Source organism: Camelina sativa, chromosome 4 (assembly GCF_030686135.1).
Source record: "Camelina sativa cultivar CO46 ecotype springtype chromosome 4, ASM3068613v1".
NCBI classification, from domain to species: domain Eukaryota; kingdom Viridiplantae; phylum Streptophyta; class Magnoliopsida; order Brassicales; family Brassicaceae; genus Camelina; species Camelina sativa.
In genome coordinates, this window is record NC_141883.1 from 30,216,256 (window position 1) to 30,239,738 (window position 23,483).

General features: G+C 36.1%; 8 protein-coding genes across 13 annotated transcripts; 3 read left to right on the plus strand and 5 right to left on the minus strand.

Moving 5' to 3' along the window:
* Nucleotides 1–1,337: 1,337 nt before the first annotated feature.
* On the minus strand, nucleotides 1,338–4,603 carry LOC104782708 (DNA polymerase delta small subunit). Of its 2 annotated transcripts, none has more exons than XM_010507713.3 (14): nucleotides 4,196–4,603; nucleotides 3,907–4,036; nucleotides 3,610–3,716; nucleotides 3,384–3,510; nucleotides 3,127–3,234; nucleotides 2,911–3,026; nucleotides 2,748–2,831; nucleotides 2,585–2,653; nucleotides 2,426–2,497; nucleotides 2,250–2,341; nucleotides 2,019–2,146; nucleotides 1,807–1,908; nucleotides 1,655–1,722; nucleotides 1,338–1,568 (listed from the first exon to the last, which is right to left on the minus strand). In XM_010507713.3, the coding sequence occupies exons 1-14, from the start codon at nucleotides 4,259–4,261 to the stop codon at nucleotides 1,512–1,514; spliced, it is 1,326 nt and encodes a 441-aa protein (XP_010506015.1). In that variant the 5' UTR covers nucleotides 4,262–4,603; the 3' UTR covers nucleotides 1,338–1,511. The 2 variants fall into 2 exon arrangements, with proteins under 2 accessions (XP_010506015.1, XP_010506014.1); XM_010507712.3 differs by having other exon boundaries at nucleotides 3,907–4,039.
* Nucleotides 4,604–4,652: 49 nt separating this feature from the next.
* On the plus strand, nucleotides 4,653–6,537 carry LOC104782709 (putative plastid-lipid-associated protein 13, chloroplastic). The gene is made up of 7 exons (XM_010507714.3): nucleotides 4,653–4,922; nucleotides 5,244–5,365; nucleotides 5,458–5,541; nucleotides 5,629–5,725; nucleotides 5,819–6,035; nucleotides 6,118–6,170; nucleotides 6,284–6,537. The coding sequence occupies exons 1-7, from the start codon at nucleotides 4,653–4,655 to the stop codon at nucleotides 6,374–6,376; spliced, it is 936 nt and encodes a 311-aa protein (XP_010506016.1). The 3' UTR covers nucleotides 6,377–6,537.
* A 1,541-nt stretch (nucleotides 6,538–8,078) lies between these two features.
* LOC104782711 (VQ motif-containing protein 17-like) lies at nucleotides 8,079–9,258 on the minus strand. The gene has a single exon (XM_010507717.2). It carries the CDS (start codon nucleotides 9,098–9,100, stop codon nucleotides 8,561–8,563), a length of 540 nt encoding a protein of 179 aa, XP_010506019.2. The 5' UTR covers nucleotides 9,101–9,258; the 3' UTR covers nucleotides 8,079–8,560.
* A 3,733-nt stretch (nucleotides 9,259–12,991) lies between these two features.
* On the plus strand, nucleotides 12,992–14,276 carry LOC104782712 (uncharacterized). Its single transcript, XM_010507718.3, has one exon. It carries the CDS (start codon nucleotides 13,155–13,157, stop codon nucleotides 14,163–14,165), a length of 1,011 nt encoding a protein of 336 aa, XP_010506020.1. The 5' UTR covers nucleotides 12,992–13,154; the 3' UTR covers nucleotides 14,166–14,276.
* A 12-nt stretch (nucleotides 14,277–14,288) lies between these two features.
* LOC104782713 (uncharacterized) lies at nucleotides 14,289–15,774 on the minus strand. The gene is made up of 3 exons (XM_087511825.1): nucleotides 15,707–15,774; nucleotides 15,415–15,465; nucleotides 14,289–15,090 (listed from the first exon to the last, which is right to left on the minus strand). Exon 3 carries the CDS (start codon nucleotides 15,086–15,088, stop codon nucleotides 14,528–14,530), a length of 561 nt encoding a protein of 186 aa, XP_087367951.1. The 5' UTR covers nucleotides 15,089–15,090; nucleotides 15,415–15,465; nucleotides 15,707–15,774; the 3' UTR covers nucleotides 14,289–14,527.
* On the minus strand, nucleotides 14,289–18,255 carry LOC104782714 (BRAP2 RING ZnF UBP domain-containing protein 1). 2 transcript variants are annotated; one of them, XR_015597651.1, is made up of 13 exons: nucleotides 17,857–18,255; nucleotides 17,644–17,752; nucleotides 17,435–17,549; nucleotides 17,250–17,347; nucleotides 16,953–17,059; nucleotides 16,582–16,831; nucleotides 16,423–16,476; nucleotides 16,171–16,314; nucleotides 15,947–16,066; nucleotides 15,707–15,861; nucleotides 15,415–15,465; nucleotides 14,817–14,932; nucleotides 14,289–14,615 (listed from the first exon to the last, which is right to left on the minus strand). XR_015597651.1 is itself a non-coding variant. In XM_010507721.3 (10 exons), exons 1-10 carry the CDS (start codon nucleotides 18,168–18,170, stop codon nucleotides 15,703–15,705), a joined length of 1,470 nt encoding a protein of 489 aa, XP_010506023.1. In that variant the 5' UTR covers nucleotides 18,171–18,255; the 3' UTR covers nucleotides 15,497–15,702. The 2 variants fall into 2 exon arrangements, 1 of the variants encoding a protein (XP_010506023.1); XM_010507721.3 differs by lacking the exons at nucleotides 14,289–14,615; nucleotides 14,817–14,932; nucleotides 15,415–15,465 and having other exon boundaries at nucleotides 15,497–15,861.
* Nucleotides 18,256–18,481: 226 nt separating this feature from the next.
* LOC104782715 (uncharacterized) lies at nucleotides 18,482–19,233 on the minus strand. Its single transcript, XM_010507722.3, has one exon. It carries the CDS (start codon nucleotides 19,193–19,195, stop codon nucleotides 18,743–18,745), a length of 453 nt encoding a protein of 150 aa, XP_010506024.1. The 5' UTR covers nucleotides 19,196–19,233; the 3' UTR covers nucleotides 18,482–18,742.
* A 786-nt stretch (nucleotides 19,234–20,019) lies between these two features.
* Nucleotides 20,020–21,902, plus strand: LOC104782716 (uncharacterized). 4 transcript variants are annotated; one of them, XM_010507725.3, is made up of 2 exons: nucleotides 20,020–20,526; nucleotides 21,248–21,902. In XM_010507725.3, the coding sequence occupies exon 2, from the start codon at nucleotides 21,287–21,289 to the stop codon at nucleotides 21,725–21,727; it is 441 nt and encodes a 146-aa protein (XP_010506027.1). In that variant the 5' UTR covers nucleotides 20,020–20,526; nucleotides 21,248–21,286; the 3' UTR covers nucleotides 21,728–21,902. The 4 variants fall into 4 exon arrangements, with proteins under 4 accessions (XP_010506027.1, XP_010506025.1, XP_087367952.1 ...); XM_010507723.2 differs by having other exon boundaries at nucleotides 20,288–20,656; XM_087511826.1 differs by having other exon boundaries at nucleotides 20,300–20,508.
* The last annotated feature ends 1,581 nt before the right edge of the window (nucleotides 21,903–23,483 follow it).

Sequence of the window (23,483 nt, forward strand, 5' to 3'; positions counted from 1 at the left end):
AAATAAAACTTAAAGCACTGTTCGACAAAGATAAACTTAAATCATCCATGGGACCAAAAGAGAGGACGTGGTAAAGCCTCGATAAACACCTCGAAGCCTCAAATTGACACGTTAGATGATGCCCACGAAGCTGGAAACTCGGATTCCAAGAAATGTACTTTGATTTTGTCGGTAGGAAGCTCGTTCAGAGTTTTGACGGTATGTTTGTGTTGGGTTTTGAATAAGTTTTAAATTATACACTGTTTTGAAGAGGGTCATTTATAATTTACCATTATGTCTTGAAATCAACATGAAGATGAAGTAATGATCTTTAGCCATTTTTTTTTTGTCTTTTTCATTCTTTTTTTTATATATTCACTTGATGATAACATGTTTAATACATTCATTTCCATAAAATGTTTTATCTAATAAAAAGATTTTTCTTGATATAATTTTTGAAAAGCTGAGACATGGTATTAATTTCTTTGAAATGTGTATTTCCTCTCCAATCTAAAATATACTATTAGCCATGTTTATTAAATTTTATTATATCATTAGAAGATGAAAAAGAATACAACGAAAAATTGTACAAAAAATGATAAAATTAAACTAAACCTTTCGATATATGTATTCCCTCTCAAGTCACTATGTTAAAATAATTTCAATATAAAATACTCATTATTTTTACTGATAAGCTCCAGCTAAATCCTCACGCTCATGTGAATCTGATGATAAGCGCCGGCTAAACTAATATTTAAACAGTAAAAAACAGTTTGAAGTCCAATTTTCATGATTTTCATTAAAACTATAAATGTACGTTCACTTTCTGAATTTTAGATCCAAAATTTGTGAAAGCCCAATTAATTGCTGGTTCCTCTACAACTAGAAAAAGCCATGTCTGAGGCTGCTCTACGAAGAGTAGGCAATATTCTTTTCGGACTAAGCTGCTATTTATTATTCCCTTTGTATTACAATGCATGGGTTTTTAGAATTTTTTCTTGTATAGCAATAGATGATTTCTGTATATTTTTATCAATTAATACTAAAAAATTATAAATTTCAAGAATTATTAATTGAAAATTTTAAACTTTGATGAATTACTATTAGTTAATAATTATGAATAATAATGTATTTATTGTTAAACATTAAATATTTTTTTTAATTTATGTGAAAGTGTCAAAAAATTATCTATTCTAATATAGAAGGGAGTAGTTTTTAAAAACTATAGATCTTATTAAATAGACCAAGTCCAACAAAGGCCCAATAATTGATTGATTAAAAGAGATGTCATGTTAAGTTAAACCATTCAAAACTCGTCGGTCCCGGACACCTAAGAACTTATGTCGAGATATTATTAGTTGAAAGAAAAACAAATTGAAATTAGGACAAAAAGATTATCCAAATGTAAGACCAATGAGATTTGGAAGTTTCATAAGAAATAACATAGAACTTAAGAGAATTAGTGAAAAAGCACAAGATTACACTTCCAAGACAGGAAAAATCTACCAAAGTAGCAGCTCAATATTATGATATTAGCTTATCTGAGTGCTAAAGCTTAAAGTATGACATTCCAGATTCTTTAAGTTTACCTGCAAATAAATTTGGTGATTTTGAGATATAGGTTCTGCAATTTATGAAAGAATATGGAGTAGAATTTGCTAAAATTTAATCTCACCGCAACAGCAATACCGGTCTCACAGAACTTAGGAATGCAGATCAACCGGACAAGCTGCCCTTCAGACCCTGCAGCATTCATATTTCCAAAAAAAAAAACTTAAACATAAACTATGATGTTATTTATAGTCGCTGTGTAAGGAGGTTATATACCCTTTATTAAACGGTTGTCATATTTATCTTGATTCCCAACGAAGTAGACATGAGGGCAGGTTTCAATCAAGAAAGGGTCTCTATCGGTGAAAGGATAACAACCTATACGCAAGTGAATCAAACAATAGGACTCAAAAGAGAATATTGTCCCTTATCTTTCTCTTGAGGGTTTAGTTCGAAAAAGTTCATTTGCAGGGGAGGTGAGCTCTTACCAAGGGTATTAGGTGCAGTGGGAGCAAGATGTCTCCACCTCAGCGTTCTTTCAACAAAATCAAGCTTGCTTTTAGCCTCTGAGTACTTGTCAAGGTCATCAATGTTCTGACCAGAAGTTCCAAGAAATCTGCAAAATGTCAAAAGCCAATTGAGGTTTTTAGTCAGATAAACTCAAGCAATTATATCGTTGTATTCAGAGAGATTGTATCCATTATTAATAATAACCACACCTGATATTATCGACATCAAATGAGTGAGGATTTGTACACGATCGAAAGGTGTTGTAAGGTGCGGATCCAGGGAAAAGACATCTGTTCAGAGGCTGAACAGAAGAGAAGGCTTATGAATCAGATTTATAGATAAAAATTCAGTGTTTGGATATTTATCTATGTATGTATCTACAAACCTGCTGAGGCAATGCGAAGTTTGCTGGATCATTCAGGCCTGGCATGATATCTACTGAAACTCCTGCAGCTATCTAAGAAAATCCACAAAAAAAAAAACAAGAATTTGAATTTTCATCTCAATAGAATCGATAACCCACAGGTGAATCTGGTTAAGTGACCTGGTTTAGCATGATATCAATCTCTCTGATGGGCTCATATAGTGTTGATTGATCTTTTGAGGCCAAGTTCTGCAAAAATCAACCAACAAAGATCATAAGTCATAACTGTGGCAGATAAATGAAACAGTATTTGAGAAAATATTAGCATTGAAAGTATGAGTACCTGTCCATTAATGAGTTTACGGGGAAATTCAACAGAGTTTCCAGCTATAACCACATGTACTATCTGTGCTGCAAGGCCTTGTTCCTGTTCAAACCATAATGCATAAATTACAGATTAAGGAAAGAACATATATTGAAGAATCTGAAAGTTAAAAAGTTTGAACCGCCTCATCTCCGAGATGTCCAGTTATATGGTCAACAAGAAGCTGAAATTGCAGGGGATTAGCCGATTTGCTTCCAATGCACAGCCCCGACAATAACACAACATATTTATCTTCCTCTGCAGAACAAAATGGATGTAATATGGTCCATGAGAGATTGTTTAAAGATATGATTGAGCCACGAGGATAGCAAAAGAAAGAGAACACAGCTAGACTTACGTAGATCGATAGGCCGCTCTATCTGAGGCGGTAAACCAGCTTCTAGTACATCCTCAACAAAGAATTCACCAGCACAAGTTTCCTTCCCATGCAAGGCAACAACAACACCTACAATCCAAGGATGCTTCAACATTAATTTTCTCAAAGAACCCGTCGTTTAAGAGAGGTAAGGTCGATCAAAATCTCAAACATTTGCCACATTTTAACAAACGCAAAAACCAATGCAGCAAAGAACATTCACAATCCAATTTGCATACCTGTCACATATATCGCAGGTGAAAGTGCAGAGCCGCCAAGCTTAACTCTCCCACTCTCGTCTTCCAGGATCAGATTATCATCAGGATGCATAAAGTTATGTGGTTTAACAAGCGGAGTAACTGACCTCTGCATTAGTGTTGAATGTACTCAGCAGATTGATTCAACATAGTAGACATAGCGCAAAAAAAAATCCAAGTAAAAGGCTGTACACAGAAACCAACCAACCTCTTTAGAATATTCATCGAGAACACAAGGTTTAAGCTTCATGTGTTTGAACAAGGTTCCTACAATGATGCATTCTTTTCCCTCTTCAAGTCCCAAAACCTTACCAACTGCAAAAGTGGAATTTCACATTTCAGATTTATGATTCAAAAACCTGAGTTACCCAGAAAACTAATACTACCCAATCTGTAATCCCTAAAAATTACTGATTTTTCACCAATCTATATCTAAACCCATGAAAATCCTCAAAATTGCTCTTCTTTGTCCATGAAATCAAAATGAGAGAAACAAAGCACTGACCAGGCAAATGGGGTTTCCAAGTAGGGGCAAGAGAGTAGAGAAGTGTTCTCATGAGATGAAGACGAGCAAAGTAAATCTGACTGTACTGCTGCCCTCTATACATCTCCTTTTGTATCTCGAATCTCTCATCCTGCTTCAATTTCAACAACAACAACAACAACAACAACAAAAAAACTCAGAATCAGAATACAAACCCTAGCTCCGCACACAAATAAAGTAGAAAGAGTCTGAGCACACAAGACTCCCATCGTCTTTCAATTGAAGTAAATATAGAGAAGGGTTTACTAACCAGGTAATTGTAGTCCGATTGCTTCCGTTCGTGAACCTTCTCGGAGTCGATTTCCATAGATTCCATGGCGGGAAAAGTAAAAAAACACTCACAACAACACTGAGCAGAAAAAAAATTCAGAGAAAGGTTTCAACTTTTGGCACTTTTCGACTAGAGAGAGAGAAGAGAGTCTTCCTTCTTTTATCAAATCAAACCCAAACCCGGTTCGTCGTCAAGGGGTTTAATTTAAACCGTAAACGAACCGGATTAACCAGAGAAAGGTTTCAACTTTGGCAGTTATCGAGTCTTCTTCTTTCTTCTATCAAATCAAACCCAATCCCCGGTTTACCGTAAAGGGATTCAATTTAAACCGGAATCTAACCGGGTTAAACCAAAAAACTTCTACCTTTAACTCTCTTTTTTTTTTTTTGATTGAAAGCACAAAAATTCTCAATCTTTTTTTCGTTGGCTTCCTTCCATGTCTCTTTCGCCTGCTTCTTCTTCTTCAATGGCGTTGATAAATGGTTCGATTACGGGTACGTCTGCGGTTCGATTGAGATTTCCAGGCTCAGCTTCACCGTCGAGGAGTTTTGTTGCTGTTGTTCCGGGGGTGAAGGGCAGTTGGAGGAGTTCGTACCGGAGAAGGAGGGGTTTAAGAGCAATGGTGCAGGAAACAGTACAAGGATCTCCTTCTGTTTACGCCAGAGAAATGGAGCGCCTTTCTGCTAAGGAATCGCTTCTTCTCGCTGTAAGACTTGGACTTTAATTACTTGGGTCGATATGTCAAGTTAATGTATTTGTTTTTAGATCTCTTCGATTTCACTCTGCTTTTGAAATCTGGTCTCTTTTACTATCCCTGTTCTATGCTGAGGAACAAAATGGGAATAATTGAGGTGAATTGTGTATTTGTTAGCTGTAATCAAGATATTGGACTTTACCCAATTTAAAAAAAAAAAGAATTTTTGTTTTCTCTTTCTCACAGTCTAGATTTTGAATGATCAGTTAGGAACAGCTCTGTGTTTTGAACTTCTCAAATACTGTTTGTCCTGAAATTAGTCTATGTACACAGTTGAAGGATGCTGGAGGGTTTGAGGCATTAGTTACAGGGAAAACAACCAATATGCAAAGGATTGATGTGAATGAGAGGATTACGAGTCTAGAGCGGCTTAACCCGACTCCAAGACCAACCACGTAGGTGCTTCTTTTACTCTTTTGGTTACAATTTTTTGCTTTTGTTTTTTAGGAGGATAGTTGTCTTTTTATTGGTTCCTATAGCTTTTCAGGTCCCCTTGTTTCGAAGGCAGATGGAATTTTGAGTGGTTTGGGTCTGGAAGTCCTGGTTTACTCGCTGCTCGTGTTATCTTTGAGTAAGTACACTTACCTACTTATCACTTTCTCACTCTTTTTTTATTCAAAGTTTAGAAGTGTTTTGCTATCTGATTGTATTGTTTCAGGAGGTTTCCTTCAACATTAGCTAATTTATCAAGAATGGAGATACTGATCAAGGATGCTAACGCAAAGGCCACCGCAAATATCAAACTTCTGAACTCGGTAACATACTGAAATTCTTTTTCAAAATTTGTTTATATGTAGTATACATGGATTCACAGAGGATGTTACTCACAGTGGCAATAAAAATTGCAGATAGAAAGCAAAATCATTCTGTCATCGAAATTGACTGTAGAGGGACCTCTGAGATTGAGAGAAGAATATATTGAAGGTATGGTCGAATCCCCAACAGTCATTGAAGAAGCAGTTCCTGAACAGCTAAAAGGCGCATTGGGTCAAGCTGCCACAACTTTGCAGCAGCTTCCTGCTCTTATCAAGGATACTTTAACCAGTGGTCTTAGAATTCCCCTGAGTAAGCTACTTTTTTTCATGATTTATACATAAACATTTTCTGCTCACATGTACACTGAACCAACTAGTGTCATTTGCTTTAGGTGGATCCTTTGAAAGATTCTTCATGATATCGTATCTAGACGAAGAGGTTCTTGTAAGTTTTTGCTTAATCCCATGCTCAGAATTTTGTTAGGAGTGGTGTGACGGACTGAGATCGTTGCACTGACCAAGTTTTATCTGGTTTTGGTTGTTTGTTATTTTCCGCAGATAGTAAGAGATACAGCAGGAGTGCCTGAAGTTCTAACGAGGATAGAAACACCATCATCCACTGTTGTAGAAACTCTTGAATACGATAGTTAGATGTTACTAGCCGTTGTTGTTCTTGTTCCTATGTTCTTTGTGTTACTTAAAAGTTACAAGAACCAACCACCAAGTTGGTGTCTGTAAATGTTTGAAGTTGATAACTTTATAACCTTGAGGGTCATCTCCATACATTAAAACATCGTCCTTCTCTTGTGTTCTTTCCTCAGTCTTCTCAATGTTTCCAAGTACAACTTACAGATTCTCTGTTTTGATCTTCATAAACTCTTTCTCTGTAGGAGAGAGAGCTCAGATTTAACATTTTTAGTTATCTTGTTATGTGTGGTTCCATCATCATGCATCATCATCACAATTCACCAACATGACACACACAAACGCGTTTGTAATTGTGGTAACTTGTCGGCTCATATAAGTATTTTTCATGTATTATATTTGCTATCTCGAATTTAAAATTATGGCCCCATTTGTTATTATCTTATGTTAAGTAACTATCAGTCAATCAATCAATATGTATATCTATTTATTCGGTCCATTTGAATAAGCGAAGGATTTTTGGAGTAAAAAAAAACAGTTTAATTTTTTTTTAAACGTGCATTCAACTAATGTTAGTTAAATAAGTTATAGCCAAAGGTAATGATATTTCGTTATAGATTTTCAGAATCCCCTATATATTAATACAGAAATATTCTCACCAAAAAAGCTGATGTGTCGGACTTACAGAGCTCTTGTACTTTTCTAATAAATGTTCTCACTTACAGAGCTTTTGTATTCTCATTATTATTTACATAAATATGTCATTAAAATATACTATGAGACAATGTTTTTTTCTTTTAGTTTTTAAAAATGAAAGACTTAATCAACTATTAAAATCCAAAAATGAATTTAATTATCACTTTCATAACCTATTTAATTATTAAAAGTAAATTACATTTCAAGAAAATATAAACTATTTATTTAATTTTTTTGAAATGCTAAAGTTATTCTCCTATTTTGATAAAGTCTGATGACTATTCAATTATATTTAGAAAAATTAATTGAATAAATTATCACAATAATTATAAAAGTAGATTACATACCACAAACAGTTTAAACTTATTCATCTATTTAACTTTTTGAAATGCAAAACTTATTCTCCAGTTTAAAAAAATCCTATAACTATTCAAGTATATTTAAAATTAATTATCACAATATAATATTAAAAAAAATAACATTTCACAAACAATCTTATAACTATTCACCAATTTAATTTTTTGAAAAACAAAACCTTTTTCTTCCTATTTAAAAATTCCAATGACTATTTAAATATATGTGACTCAGCAATCTTAACATTGTATCCATGTTATTGAATTTTTTAAAAACACTAAACAATCATTTTTCCCTATAAGTTTTCACCAGAACTACACTTTTTGATTATTTACCACTTTTTAATTTATACAGTTGTCTCATTGCATTTTTAGACTTAAGATTAGTTTAAATTAAATCAATTAGTCTAAAAAATATTTATTTATCTATTTAATGGCATAGTGATGTAGATAACCATGTGACCATAAAAGATAAAAAATTGATTTTAGAAACATAAAATACATCAAAACTTTCTCCACTACATTGAAATTGTTTTTCACGTTTAAATATTTCACGGGTGAAACATATTTTTACACAAAATAAATGTAAACTTGAATAAATAAATAAAAAAAAACTTTACTTACAGATTTTGTTTATACAAACAAATCTTAAATCTCAAATAATAATATAACTCATAATTTTTATTTGAATCGATTTATCCGCACTATGTGCGGGTTAGTACATAGTCTTACATTAAAAAAAAAAAGGATTTTCTTAGTACGTTTTTTACATTTTATGATTCATATCTACTAACAAAATGATCCAAACACACTTCATAGATGACCATTATGATTCATATCTATTTTTCTAATGATTCAATTGAGACCTACACTTCCTAAATAATATGGCAATCACATATCAAAATACAAACCAGAGAAGAAAAAAATATGACTAAGAAATAGAACTCGTAATAATCATAATCCCAAATCTCCCCACGATTCACAAGATGATGATCTAAAAGTCAAACTTTCGAGAAAATCAAAAATTAGTTAGCTTCTAGCTAAAAAGCTCGTATAGAAAGAAGAAATAAAAATTTATTTTAAGTTAACCTACTTGAATAAATAGAAATTTAAAAAAATGTTTCCGCTCTAGACGGTTTAATTAGGAGTATTGGTGAGGCTCTGCGAAAACGCTGCCATGTAAGTGGGAGGAAGCATCGGCAGAGTCAATGGCCAAGGGCATATAAGGGAATTCACCTAGCTCCTGAATGAAGCCGTCGTAATCTCCTAAGCCATTCAAGAACCCACCGGAGCTCTCGCCGCCATGTCCGTTCCACGTCATGGACACCATCCCTTCTTCTTCTTCGTCTTCTGCTTCTGAGTTTATGCAGAAACCATGGCTCTTGTTCATGTCATGGACTTGATGATGATGATGATGATCATGATCGTGATGACTTACTCTAGATATCGGGTTTCTTTTGACAACCTTTTGGTGGTGGAGATCGTGGTAATGATCTTGTTTCCCGGTGAGATTCTGGACGATTTCACGGAAGTTGGAGACGTCCGTCTTGATGATCTCCGGTGCGAATATGTGGATGATTCTGATATTTGGTTTCGATTTGGTTAGTGTTTTTGATTGTTTGTGCATGGCTATGGTTGGGATGCTTCTTCGTTTCTGAATAGTGGTAGCTTCAATTTCCATAGTTTTGTAGGCAAAAAAAAATTAGGGTTTATGTGATCAGAATAGAGAGAGAGGGAGTTGGTGAAGTTTTATGCTAAGTGAATTATGATAAGGTTATATATAGGGGAAGAGAGAGAAGAAAATGATAAGAATTAACTTATTTTAGAGTTACAAGTTTTAGTGACAAGTATTATATATTGTTAGTGTTTTTGTTTTTGTCAACTCGTATTTCTAGTGTATATGTAGCAGAACGTACGTAAGATCCTATTGATACTAGTAATAAATAAAGGCAAATGAAATTGAATGATGGCTTGTTGAGATTCAATAGATAAACTATGGTTGGGGTTGGATTAATTAATAAACATATATAAGATTACATTTATATTGGTGAAAGAGATTTGTTAGGCTGTTTCCGAAGACATGAGATTTATGAATCCAAAGGAAGTCCACGGACCCCTCCAGCTAACAAAATCCTCGTTTTGGAATGTCTTAAGACATTACTTCCTTTTATATTTCTTTTAGAATATTGTTAGAGTATCATTGATATTATACGTACCGCGTACGATATATCAAGTAATTTACGGTCATTTTCTGAATTATACAGCTAAATGTGTACACATAGACATAGTGTAAAATGACAATATTAACGTTGGAGTACATATACGAAGGTGACACATCGATACTATATTTTCCAATTGAAATGTATTTTTATTTCAACATAGTCGAACTAAAGTAAAAGTAGCCATTAGTATATTTGGCAATGTGTGTTTAGGTATTAAGCATAAATCCAGATGGCTTCAATTAAATAAATACCTATAGGATCTCAGAAACTTGTCCCCATGTAATGTACACAAACCCAACCACCTTAATGACCTTATCATTTGCAATCTCTAAAGTTCAACATAAAAATACAATTTGTGTGGACCACTACTAAATTAAACCTTATTTTTTAATCTATGATTACAGCCTTAACAACTAGAATCTCAGATACATGTTGATTAACTTATTTTGATGAAATAATATTGCGAAAGAAAATATATATGCAAGGTGTAAACCATATAGACATGTCTTTATAAGAACCACAAAATTAATGCCACAGCTGTTAGTGGTATATACATTTATAAACTCACGCATAATGTTCATGATGAGAGCTTTAAGAACCATTTAAACGAACTTAATTATGATAACTAACAAGACATATATAATAAGATAATAATTACCGTTAGGAAGATAAGAATGTACTCTACTACGTTTCATCACAGAGAAGGAAGATAAGATTGTACGAAATCGGACGTAATGATATAAAGACATGGAAATTGTAGAAACTGGATTTCCACAATGAATTTGTTTATGGGGAGAACAAATTCGGTAAAGTAAACCCTCTAGAAAATCAATCTAAGCTTTGATTGTTAGAAGAAAAGGAATTGATCTTTTAAGAACTAGGGTTTCTATTGCTAAGAACAAGAAGAGAACTCAATAATTGTATTCAATGATGGATGCTTTACAATGGAGAAGTCTTTCCCCATTTATACAAATTCATAAATCGTACAATATATTAACTTTCCTTATCAGACGAACTGAAATAAGAAAAGTTACTCTATCTCTTAGATCGGCCGCCGGGCGAAGTGGAAGTCGGTTCTTCACCCTCGAGGTTGGGCTTCTTCTATCCGAAGTGGGCTTAAATGACCTAACTGAGTACTTAACCGGATTCCCAGTTAAATAACCAAATTGTCTTTCTGGTTTAGTTCGGTATGTCGGGGGTGCTAAATCCCGCACCAACAATTAGTCCTCCCCCCAGTTCTACATATTCAGAATTCAATTTGAATATTTTGAACTATGGAAAAGAAAATATCTGATCTAGACCATAAAGAATCATTTGATTTTACCCGGGATTCCCGCGCCACTTCAACATGAACCGTCCGGACGACACATGTCGTTTGCGTCACATCTACTAGGTCGGAAGTCGAAGAGCCGCATAGGTCATAATGACTCTTCGTAGGGTTGCCGCCCATTCGACTCTATAAATACGCCTCCTCCCTTCGTCATTTCTCATTTTCTGCCAACAGTGAAAGGTAATCTGCTCCGAACTCACATCATGGCTGGCACTTCGGATCCCTCTTTTTCGCCGGAAAGCGAAAGCGGACAATTAATTCGTCGCACCTCCAGACGCGTCACGCAGATCGGAGAATCCAGTAGATCGGGCTCCGAAATCCCATCTCTTCTAACTCGCTGCTCAGCTGGAGCTTCATCATCACAGACTCCCCTACCAGTTCGTCATGAAGACGGGAGTGACGAACTGACTTAAGATGTGTTGTCGCAAGAAAAAGACCGATTCGCGCCTTTAGGAATCTCAATCGAAGATATCGATCCTTTGTTAGACCATAAAGGACGAATTGGAGGCGATAAGAGTTTGAGTTCGATCAAAACCGTGAACGACATGCTGAACGCATGTGGTCTATTTAACAACAACATCACAATTCTGATTCCTCGAGCCGACCAGCGCCCCTGGAACCCGCCGGAAGGGTACATATGCTTGTACGAGGGTTATTTTACTGAATGTCGCCTCCTATTCTCAATCCCAGCATTAATATCGCTCTACACCCAAATACGCAGGATAGCGATCTGCCAATTTGTCCCTGGAGCCATTTGTAACTTCATGGTTGCCCTTACCATAGCAGCCGAAGTCGGAGTTAACATTTGAGTTCAATGCTTTGAGCAACTATCCAATTTCAAGTCATCAAAGAGTCCGCATCGCTGGGAAGTGAATATGAGATCGGCGCACAATTTCCTTGCTGGTCAAAGAGTTTCCAAATTCAAGAAATGGGCGAACCACTACTTTTATGTCCGCGTCGATCAGTACTCGCTCGTTAATCCGTTGGGTTTCCATCGGAGAGTGTGGAATGAAAATCCTGGTAGATTTTATATTTCCAGTAAATTTTAACTTTTTCATGTCTTGCTTCCAGATCGTCCATTTTGCGCAACACGTCTAGCTCCGGACTATCACCCTGTCAGGAACGCTCTACTATCCGGGAACAATCGTCGGTGGGAATTTATTACCCGTATCCGTGTTGAAACAGCGATGGGCAAACCCAGGACAACATTCCCAAGTTTCGCGAGTTCGCTGTGACGAACTGCGGAGCCAGCCGGGTCACGTGTCGTTGAATCCGACAATCTCCAGGTCGTTCGCCGAGAAACCCAGACTTAACTTTTGTTTCATAATACTTGTGGTTTTAGATTTTCAATGCAGATGTTTGGTGAATATTCTTGCTGTTTTAAAGTTTTAACTAATCAAAAAATTATAAAATAAATTAATAAAGGACAAAACAGAAAATTTAATATTTTTTTTAATTTGTGTGCAAAAACTTTAAATGACAATTAAAAAAATTAGAGTGACTAGTGAATATGAATTTGTAAATTTTCAAATCATTAATTGTGACCTAACAACGTAATTGTGGGCGTATATGGGCTTGTCCATCATCTTCACCTCATATATCTTAACGCTAATCGTCTCATGTCTTTTAGCCTAGGATTTAATTTTAAAAAAAAATTATCCACAAATTGTACAAACATTTGAATATCAGACTCTACCAAAAAAAAAAAAAAACATTTGAATATCAGATGTGGGACACAGTCACACAAAAAAAGAGAAACGACCAAACTAATAACAAGACTTGGCTTGTGTGAACTGTCTCTCCTTCAAACACGTAACTACTGGTAAATGGTAATAAAACCCCACTGAGCTTATCTTTTGGCCTCGTGATCTTCGCCAATATTACCAAACGAACCATTAGACTTATGTTATTCTTTGTATATAAACACAAAGGGCAAAATTGAGAAACTACATGTGATTACTGATTAGTGATTCTGTCCAGCCAAAACAAAACTAGCAGATTCTCCGCGTGACATATATATTACAAATTGACAAATCTGTAGAAAATTCAACAAAAAAAATTTAAAATTCAAAAATATTCAAAAGCTCGACAACTTCGTTTATATCTCCCTGCCCCCTCACTCCTCCTATCATCACTTGCACTCTCCTCAGTCTCTTAAATCGAATCGAACTTTTTCGAAGAAGATGAAGGCGTCGATGAGGTTCCGGGAAGAGCAGAAGCCGATTTTGAAAGCTAAGGTCCCTTTGAGTCTTTTAGGATTACCATTTCAATCAGGTATCGTCGCCGGTGAATCAAAGGAGCTTAGTCTCAATCTCTCTACCTTCTTCGAATCTGGTCCATCCTTCAAAATCGCTTACCGTCCCAACGACACGTGGAACCCGTTCTCGGTTATCGTCAAAACCGGTACCGGATCTTTCGGTTCGCCGATCTCTAGCTCCATGCTCATGACCGCCGAGTTCAATCTCGTCGGAAAAGGTAATCCTAGCTTCATGCTTCACTTCGAATCTCGGTTCGGCGATTTCTCCATTAAAAAATCACACTCGTCCTCCTCCTCCTCTGCCTTCTCTGCCTTCAAATCGATGAAGGGATCTGTGTCGGAGGAGGATTCGTCTATTGATGTTCCGGCGGTTAACGGCGGCTACGCCGGAGCATTTAAAAGAGTCACGGTTCTGCCTTCTGCGTGTGCCGGAGATATCGCTGGAATGATCTCCGGTGTTGATGTCGCGGCGAGGACGTCTTTCCCGTTGAGAGGACGCGCCGTCGTGAATTTCCGATGGGGAATTAAGGTTCCGACAGAGATCAAGCATGGTTTTGGTTTTAATCCGACGGCTGAGATTTCGCTTAGGAGAATCCCTTTCTTGGTTATGAATAAAATCGCAATCGAACACGTGGACGGTTCGAATGCTGAACCAACGAATAAACCGGGTCAGGTTTCCGGTTCTGGTTTACCCGGAGGAAGTGCTGACGTGGCTGAGGCTTGTTTGGCTGTGAGACGGCAGATGGAGGAGCTTCGATCGGAGAATTCACAGTTAAAGAGATCCGTGGATGATCTCCGGCAAGAGATTTCAAATGTCCGGCCATTCCCGCCGGCGCCGATGGATTGCGGTTCATCATCGAAGGTCGAGAATAAGAGAAAGACGACTGATTATGGCGGGAAGAAAAATGTCGCTGCGGAGGAACTGAAGAAAGCTTGAAAGGACTTTGTGAATATCAGAATATATATGTTTTTTGAATAATATAATTGTTATGATTATAGCAATATATATTGTTTCCATGCCTTTATATAATAAATATTGTTATGCTTACGGAAACAGATAATTAAAAACATAGTATAATATAATGATTGGTAATAGATTCGAACTAGTACATCAAAATGGTAACGAGTTTAATTTCTTACCAAAAACAAGTTCTAAGAAATCCATCAAAAAAGGGATTTACTTCTTAAAACAAATAATCTTACGAAAACAAAGTATAAGAAATCCATCAAAAAAGGGATTACTTCTTAAAATAAAATAAATAAATAAATGATCTTTGTCGTCGCTCTTCTTTTCGATTCTCACAAACCTCTCAACAACATCTCTTCGTACTTCCTGAAAGATTCAACCTTCTCCAACATGAACCTCTCATGACACTTCGCGATGAACCTATCAGCCAAACGATTAATATCATCATCATCGACATCTCTCTCCTCAACAGTATGATCATCATCAATGTTGTTATACTTATCATCAACCCTCTCTTCTACCCACTCGAGGTAACGATCATGATTATGATAATCCTCAACTTCATAACCACGAAGATAGAAAGTGAAAGGGTCGACAACGGTAGAGGATTCAAGGAAGAACCTGTTGCGATGGTTTTTTTTGGATGACTTTGTTGTTGGGTGAAACATCATCCTGAGTAACCTCTTCTTGTTGAGTTTAGATACGCCTTTCATAATGGATTTGGCACTTGATAGAGACTGTAAGAGACGGTAAAGAGAGTCTTTAATGAGCTTCTTCTTTTTTGGTATATCTTTGATGATGTCTCTCTTTTTTGCTATATCGGTAATGATATTTAGGAACAGAGTTTGGAGTTTGACAGCGGTTGAAGAAGATGATGACCATTTCGGCTGCATGACTAAACCACGAGTTTAAAGACTCTCTCTTACTCTCATATTTTGGTGTGCATTACTCGGTAATTTATAAAGCATTGTAAACCAGGATTTAGACCATATCTCATATCTCTTGTTTAGGTAATGTATATATTTGTCAATATTCTATAGTTTATTCATCTCGTGTATATTTGTCAAGTGTATATATATTTGTTCCATTTTCTTAACATTTATAGTCCCTAATATTTTACTTATACGGCATTCATACAATAGTTTGTTTAAAAGGTATTTGATTGATATCTTCGTAGGATATATCTCAGCGTAAATGCTATCAAGTCTAGAAGACTTACCAATTGGTCAAGCTGCAATTTACGGTAAGAATGATCCTGCATAATGGAACACTGGAAAAAAAAATTAAAACAGAGAACTGAATTCAGTTGAACTTTCCAATCACATAAACCATCAGTGAATCCAGTATATACAATGTACTAAGATAGAGACGTTTTGTTTCTGATTTTATCAAAGATTAGTAGTAATCAAACCTTTAGCTTTGGATGCTCTTAATCCGATATAGTCAATTTGGTATTACTAAAACCCAAGTAAATCCTAAAACTAAAAAAGCATCACAAATCTACTATTTACTTTCTCCGGTTTGACTTCTTCTGCCTTCTAACTGAGGAAACTGGCTCATCTCTGATAGGCACTGGTAAGACGGTTCCTTCGCGTATACCATCCGAATCAGATGACATCTTCTTTACGGTTTTCTGGGCTTCAATGAAAAACGTAATATCTCTTATCTGTACAAGTCCATTATTATCAGGTCAGGTCATACTACCACTCGTGAAACGTTAATAGCAAACCTCAATGAGTTTAGAAGCTTACCTGTTCTTGAAGATCAACTATCATCTCATCTTTTGATCCTAGCAATGCAGCTCCCCTCTCTTCTATCTCCTTGGCCTTCTTCCTCCAACTATCCTGCTCTTTTATAAGTTTTTTATTAACCTGAAACACAATTTTTAAAAAGTTTGATCGTAATCAGTTCATAAGAGAACCTGTCAAGAATGGAATAATAATCGAAAAAGAGAACAAGGCAGAGAGACTCTTACCTCAGTGATACCACTTTTTTCCTCTTCACATTTTTCAGTCTCTTTCTGAAGCTCGTGCATCTTGTTCACAACGATCTGCTCAACTGCTTCGGCGATATTACCTTCCTGCTTGCTTCTCGCCTCAACAATGAGAGATTCATAGTACTGCAAAACCATCAATATACCATTAGGTGGCTACAACTTTATCCTCTATCAAGTTTGTTCATATATAAATAAGAATAGAATGAAACAAACATCAGAAGAAACACTTGCCTGTCGCTGTCCCTTTAGTTGACTTGCAAGAAGGTCATTATACTCGCTTACAATCTGTTCCACAAAAAACTTAGTCAAATAATAAAATTTACAACCACTGAGACAAACTGATGCATTTTCCAGTAAAAAGATAAGACAAAGGGTGATTCGATATCGTACTGAATCAACTTTGCTGTTGTAGATGGCTCCGCTAATTCCTGTATCCTCACTACACTCACAGAGACCACACTCCCCATCATGTGATAGACAACGGGTGTTCATCTCTACTGACTTTCCATCAATTCTTGAATGGTTTAACCGATGAACATAGCTGTCACCAACATAATCCCAGATTTGTTGTGTTCGCAAATCAAGAGAATAGCAGTGATGCGTTTCTTTCCAGTGCCTGATAGAATGCCCTTCCTTGTATCTACAATTGAAAACATAATCCACTGCGAATGAAACTTCCACCTCTAAGGAAGTTATAGATGTAGCTATAATATCAGGTTATCTAAAATCTTATTACAATGGAAATGCAAACTAAGCATTACCTTCCACAACCTAAGAAGCCACAGACAAGGCATGCCCATACGTTCTCTGTTTTCCCACAAATAGAACAGCTTAATATCTCATCTGGTTGTTGACACAATCGACAAACCTACAAAAGAAAATGAGCATATATATTGTTAAGAATTAGATGAATCAGATTCATTTTACACCAGAAATATGCAAAACATTAAAGCTGCAGGGTATAGCTAAGCAAACACTACAAATTAATGACCATCACAAATGCAACACCAACCCACCATATAAACTGAAAATGCACTGAAAGAGAGAGAACAACTAACCTGACAGGACAGATAAGTCCATTTAGAAGTGCAAGAACACTGAAACGAGTGATCACAAAGAGTACTGACTATACCACTGGTGTCGGGATCTAATCTCTCTGCATGAGTCAAAAGTCCAAATATTAAACATACTTAATAACTCGCAGTAAAATAACATAGAAATCGTATTCTTAAGCACAACTCACCAAGACATATTGGGCAAGTAGGTAACTCTGTAAATCCAGCAGGTGCTTCTGCAGCAACCTCACCAAATTCCGTGTGTTCCACCGAAATTACATAAAGAATATGGCAAACCTCAGCCTAAAACACAAGAAACGTTACTTTACACTACAAAGAACACACACACACACACACACACAAAAAAAACGATAATAAGCTCCATATTATAATATACCTCAGAAGGTGCAAATTTTTTCCCATTCAGATCATTGTGGAATCCATCTGCTGCAGATTGATCAGTAAGCGTGACAAGAACACTATATCGATCTTCCATTCCATCGTTCCTTATAATTTCCAAGAAGAACCAAATCAAGACACTACCAGCAACAATCATAGTAGTCCTCAAAAATCAAATCAAGGAATCGGAGAAATGGAGCGTTCGACGAACCTGATGAAGAGGATCTCGGAGACATTAGCGATGCGGGAATCGCAGAATCGGATAAAATCGAGGGAGGAAAAGTAATTGGGAACAGCGACGATGAAGAGAGTGGTGGATCGGGAGCTAGGGTTAGGGAGGGAGCTGTGAGAAGAGTTCCGGTAGAGATGGATCAGACCTTTGCGTTCGGTGATTTTGAGAGACGATGGTTGTGTGAGTTTAAGAGGAGGCTGAGCTCTCTTCGATGCGTAGGTGAAACCTGTGTCTTCTTCTTCAATGGAGATTGGTCGCTCCAAGTCAACTGAATGAACTCTGAGGATGAACATCGCTACAAAGCGGGAAAGAGCTCCACAGAGAAAGCTACTCAAGAGACGATGCTTCTTCTTCTTCCTCTTCTTCTGGTTTTGGGATCTTCTATTTTTTTGGGGGGTTTTTTTTTTTTTTTGCTCTTCTTAATGGGCCCTTGGCGGCTTCATCGGCCCAATATTAACTTCGGCTTAATCGTCCGTTAATTTTATTTCTTTAGAATCTTCATGGTCGTCGTTGGTATTGTATAACGTTTTTATCTTAGCTTATAAGAAGAGCCCAAGAGAACAGAGTCGATTCACCAAACAGAGGCTTTTGTTTGACGATGTGATTATATAAGTGTGATGTATATATTTAAAGATCGACTTACATCAACAAGTCTATACTCATCATATCATATGTATGCACTTATGCACTTTGTTAGAAACATTCAGAAGATGTATATAGGCTTAATTCTCTTTGCATGCATCTAGGTCTCCTCCAAAATGAATCAAGATAAACATTTCGCAAACTAAGACATATCCTTCAAACAAGAATTACTTGTGAAACAAAATAAAAACAAACTCTTTGTCGTCGCTCTTATTTCCAATTCTCACAAACTCCTCGCAAGCATGTCTTGGAATCTCCTGTAAGACTCAACCTTCTCCAGCAAGAACTTCTCATGACACCTCGCGATGAACATATCTGCCAAATGATTAATATCATCAGTACCAATATCTACCTCCTCAACCCCATTAATGTTAATGTTTTCATCGACCCTCCCTTCTAGCCACTCGAGGTACTGAGACTCATGATTATCTTCTTCATCTTCATGACCATGAAGAGATAAAGGGAAAGGTTCAGGGTCAGGGACTACATTGGAGGATCCGAAGAAGATGTTGTGTTGATTGATGGATGACTTTGTTGAATAAAACATCATCATGAACAACCTCTTCTTGTTGTGTTTAGATATCTCGATAAGAATGGATTTGGCTCGGGAGAGATACCGTAAAAGACGATAAAGAGCGTGTGTGATAAGGTTTAAGAATAGGGTTTTGAGTTTCATGGAGGGTGAAGATAGAGAGACTATCTCACACTCTTCTTCTGTGTGCATTAATCGTCAATACCTCGATTATTTATAAGAAATTTTGTTGACGTTTATAACCTTACAAGTCCCTGTTATTTACTTTTTTTTTTATGCATATGACATCATCGTTTATCTTAAAAGCTAATGTACACAATTCCTTTAACTTGTTGCGTGGTTTTTAGAAGAAAATAAAGTGAAAGTCTTCTTTCTTCAAAAATTTTACTAAGGTACGTGTGAGGAGAATCTAGAGATGACACAATCGTGATAAAGAGTTGGTTTCAGAATTTAAACAACTTGCAACTGCCCCCTCCTTAATTTTTATATTAGGTCTTCCCAACAATTTGCATACTGCCAATTTGATAGACTAATAATCGCTATGAATAGTCTGCAATGATGAAAATATATGTGATTTCTTGACATGAGGTAATAGAACGAAACCACCATATTATACTCCTTTTAACTCTAAGCTTCTTAATCCTTTTTTTTATGATAAAAAGATGTAAAAAGTTTTGATCTTTGCATCATACAAACTATAAGACAGAAAACCAAGACAGCTATATATCGTACATAAAATCACAAGTTATTGTTTTACGTGTAGCTTTGGCATATCATATATAACGTGAATAAAATGAAGATTTATTGGCTAAAAAGAGTTAAAGGGAGAAGCAATTGGATTGATTCAATGCGTTGAAGAGTGGTTAACTTTTACTCCAAGGCAAATACTACTATTGTCTAGAGACTAAAATCATTTAATTTACTATACACATCACCACTTATATCAAACCTCAATCATTTGAACATGCATCCATCACCAATGATGTGCTTAAACTTAAAGTGTTGAAGTAGTAGTTCAATTCAGTACAACTCTTTCCTGTAACTGAGTTCATCATATGATCGAATTATTAGTTTTTTTTTTTCTTTTTGTTTGCTCGAATCGAATTAATATAAGACATATTTTTTCTTTCTTCATATAAAGTAAGAAGAGAAAGCCTTATCTGGGCTTTGAGTTCGGCCCATATAATGAAGATAGGAAAGGCCCATATAAAAACCCTCAATGCTGTTGAGCTGTCATCATTCTTATCCACAGACCACAGAGAGAGGAGACGACGGTTCGAGTTCGAGTAGCAGCAGCAGTAAGAGCCTAGGTGCCTCTAGGTGTGTGTGGGGGTGAGAATGACGTGCAGATAAAAGCGCGTGTGATTAGTTAGAATGCGAGAAAATCCGAATCCCATCTTCAACGGGGCTAAAGAAGATCCATCGGCCAATGGACGGCTTTGGTTTATAGGATCATGGTCAGTGGTATGGGTATGGTAAGTGTGTGCTACTCACTTACTCTGCCAAAACCCAAAACTCTCTTTCCTTCTCTCTTTAGATCTCACTCTCTCTCTCTCTCTCTCTCTCTCTCTCTGTGATCACTTTTATGAAAGAGTCTCCTTAGTGGTGGGTGTTTCTCTAATCTCTGTGTTATATCCTCTGTTTCCTCCTACTCTGTGTTTGTTAGAGATAAGTGATTCTTTTTAAAAGTAGATGTAGATTGATTGAAAGAAACTCAAGAAGACAAAAGGGTTCCTTTTTCCAAGTACCCAAGAAAGAAAGAAACCATATTTATTCATCTGGTTCGTGTGTCAGAGATTCTGATAACGTATTCATACAGTTTTGCATTATTGTTAAGTTTGATTGTTCTTGTTTACTTGTACTTAATGAGATTGGTAACAAACTTACAAAACCAGGTTTTCTTTGTTGTTGTCTTATTTGATTGCTCTCATGCAATGAAATTTCATAGATATTGAGATTGAAATCAAGTGAAAGATTTTAGGCTTCTGAATATTTCAGTTTGTTGCTGGTTTAGGTTTGGAACAGTTTGGTAAGAACTGCAATTGTTGTTATATGTTGAACGAGAAAGATAGGAATCTTGTTTTCATGTTCTTGTGTAATGTTAACCTGATTGGTTCTTTGTTTAATCTGGATATAGATGGAGAACGACATAATGATTGTGTTCCAATGAGCTGGTTTAAAATGTTGTGCTTGCAGGTTTCTAGATTGTGTAGTAGCTTTTGGGGTTTATAGACTATGAGAAGAGGTAGAGGGAAAGGGAAGAAGCAGAATGCATCTGCTCGGGAAGATCGTGGGAGCGGTGAAGAAGAGAAGATTCCAGCTTACAGGAGAAGAGGAAGGCCACAGAAGCCAATGAAAGATGATTTCGAAGAAGAGGAGGAAGAGGAAGAAAAAGAAGATGAAGAGATGGTGGTAGAGAAGATAGAAGATGATGAAGAAGAAGAAACTGATGATGGTTCAGTAACAAGTAAAGATTTGAAGAAGGAGAAAAGGAGGAAGATATCTAATGGAGGCAGTAGAGATGTAACTGAAGAAGAGAATGAGTTAGGATCAAAGTCAAGCACTGATGATTCCATGAAATCTACTACGTCTATTGGCTTTAGACAAAATGGAAGCCGGAGAAAAAGCAAGCCGAGACGAGCTGCTGAAGCTGTTGTGGAATGTAATGGAGTTTGAGAAACCTTCTTGTGAACATACTTCACGAGACCACGATGACAAATTAACTTCAAGAAACCTTCTCCTTCTTGTTTTTTGCTTTTCTTACAAGTTATTTTGAAGTTGACAACTTTAGGATCGGAACTCCTTTGGTGAATTATGAGTCAAAAGCATCAATTTGCATTCTCTCTTTAAATTTTTCTTGTCTCTGCATCTGTTTGGTTTATGACATTTGTGTGTCCAAGGATGATCCTGTAACACATGAATTTGGAAGAGACAAGAGAGAGAGAGAGAGAGAGAGATGTGAGATCCTCTCTAATCTTGTATCTCCAATTTTCACATGATTGTGAAGATGCTATAATTGCAAATTGTGTACGTCAGTTAGGCAAAATATTACAGTGAAGCCGTTAAGGGAAGAGAGGTGAGAGGTGAGAGGTGAGAGGTGAGAGCTGAGAGCTGAGAGCTGAGAGCTGAGAGGTGAAAAGTGACAAGAGTGTTATTATACTTCAAAGGTTGGTCAAATTATATGATTATTAGATTTGACTTTTGGTATTAAAACTTTAGATTCATAAACTATAAATATTTTCATTGAAAAATGGCAAAATCTACTAATCATATATTTCTAAAGAAATTTAAACCCAGGTCCAATATAACCCAAATTTCCCCCCCACTTTCATGCAACTAATTAATAGAATAATAATAAGAAGAAGAATTTTTTTCACAGGTATGTGTTCGTCATATTTGACGGCATAAACATAAATCATCATAGTTTCTCAAAATGTCTTTGTTATTCAGATAGAGCCTAGACGTTTTGATGACGTAATTGTAAAAACTAGTCAGGCAGGCTTAGGAGATCAGGTCTTTAGTTTCAGGGTCTAACCAATGCAGCCAAACAAGTGGAAACCACTTTCACTAAATAAAGCTAAGCAAAAAGAACAAATCAAACCTAAACCTATAAAATATTACTATATATTAGTAGATTACAGTTTACACAGACTTTGATGGATGATGTCTATGACTACGATTTAACTTTTCATACCTTTTATTATAACGAAAATCAAGAAAAATCTTACTTTGGACATTGTAAGTTTTAAAAAATAAAAAAAAACCCCAAAATAAAAGCTAAAAATCTGGCTTTAATTTGCAAGAAACAACAAACAAATAGCACGTCAAAATAATAATAGTAAAAACATTTGGTTATATAAATCGCTCATAAACACATGAGAAAGAGGTTTAACAAACAAAAATAGAGTACTGAATTCATTTTATAGGGTTGCTTGCACATCTGCCGACACCAACTAGTTCCCTTGAAGTGTCACATCTTTTGTTGTGTTCCAATAACTGTACTGCTCACATTTCAGTCTTTAATATTTTAACATTTTTTTCAATCATTATAAATTTTGAAATTCACTAGTATTCTTCTTTTAACATGTTCGTTGCTCTTTAACTACTACAGTGTAGCAACCATCTATTTATAGAACTCTGAACTCCTCGGCAGTTTCCTTTTGGTTCCCAATGCTGAGAGTATAGAATCTGTGGAAAGATAGTATTTTTTAAATTAACACGTTTCTGTTATTTTAAGTACAAAGCAATATCAGATTATCAAAATCTGTAAAGTTGGATGTCCTATGCATGAGTCTGAAAATATTGCTCCCTGGTGGCATGCATATAATATATGCTTTCAAAGTATACTAAAATTAAATTTACTACATCACACATGACCCGTCACCATCACGGTTAATTATGGATATCCAAACATTAAAGAGTACCACCCAAC

Bases quoted from the DNA above. Each gene is read 5' to 3' on its own strand.
- LOC104782715 (XM_010507722.3), bottom strand. From the start codon at position 19,195: ATGAAACTCAAAACCCTATTCTTAAACCTTATCACACACGCTCTTTAT.
- LOC104782711 (XM_010507717.2), bottom strand. From the start codon at position 9,100: ATGGAAATTGAAGCTACCACTATTCAGAAACGAAGAAGCATCCCAACC.
- LOC104782709 (XM_010507714.3), top strand. From the start codon at position 4,653: ATGTCTCTTTCGCCTGCTTCTTCTTCTTCAATGGCGTTGATAAATGGT. The intron at 5,726-5,818 runs GTAACATACTGA...TAAAAATTGCAG, and splicing joins ATATCAAACTTCTGAACTCG to ATAGAAAGCAAAATCATTCT. The intron at 6,171-6,283 runs GTAAGTTTTTGC...TATTTTCCGCAG, and splicing joins ATCTAGACGAAGAGGTTCTT to ATAGTAAGAGATACAGCAGG.
- LOC104782713 (XM_087511825.1), bottom strand. From the start codon at position 15,088: ATGCAGCCGAAATGGTCATCATCTTCTTCAACCGCTGTCAAACTCCAA.
- LOC104782712 (XM_010507718.3), top strand. From the start codon at position 13,155: ATGAAGGCGTCGATGAGGTTCCGGGAAGAGCAGAAGCCGATTTTGAAA.
- LOC104782708 (XM_010507712.3), bottom strand. From the start codon at position 4,261: ATGGAATCTATGGAAATCGACTCCGAGAAGGTTCACGAACGGAAGCAA. The intron at 2,342-2,425 runs GTTTGTAGATAC...TCTTCTGTTCAG, and splicing joins ACTTCGCATTGCCTCAGCAG to CCTCTGAACAGATGTCTTTT. The intron at 1,723-1,806 runs GTATATAACCTC...TGAATGCTGCAG, and splicing joins TGACAACCGTTTAATAAAGG to GGTCTGAAGGGCAGCTTGTC.
- LOC104782716 (XM_010507725.3), top strand. From the start codon at position 21,287: ATGAGAAGAGGTAGAGGGAAAGGGAAGAAGCAGAATGCATCTGCTCGG.
- LOC104782714 (XM_010507721.3), bottom strand. From the start codon at position 18,170: ATGTTCATCCTCAGAGTTCATTCAGTTGACTTGGAGCGACCAATCTCC. The intron at 16,832-16,952 runs GTAATGCTTAGT...TTTCAATTGTAG, and splicing joins GGCTTCTTAGGTTGTGGAAG to ATACAAGGAAGGGCATTCTA. The intron at 16,477-16,581 runs GTACGATATCGA...TTTGTGGAACAG, and splicing joins ACAACAGCAAAGTTGATTCA to ATTGTAAGCGAGTATAATGA.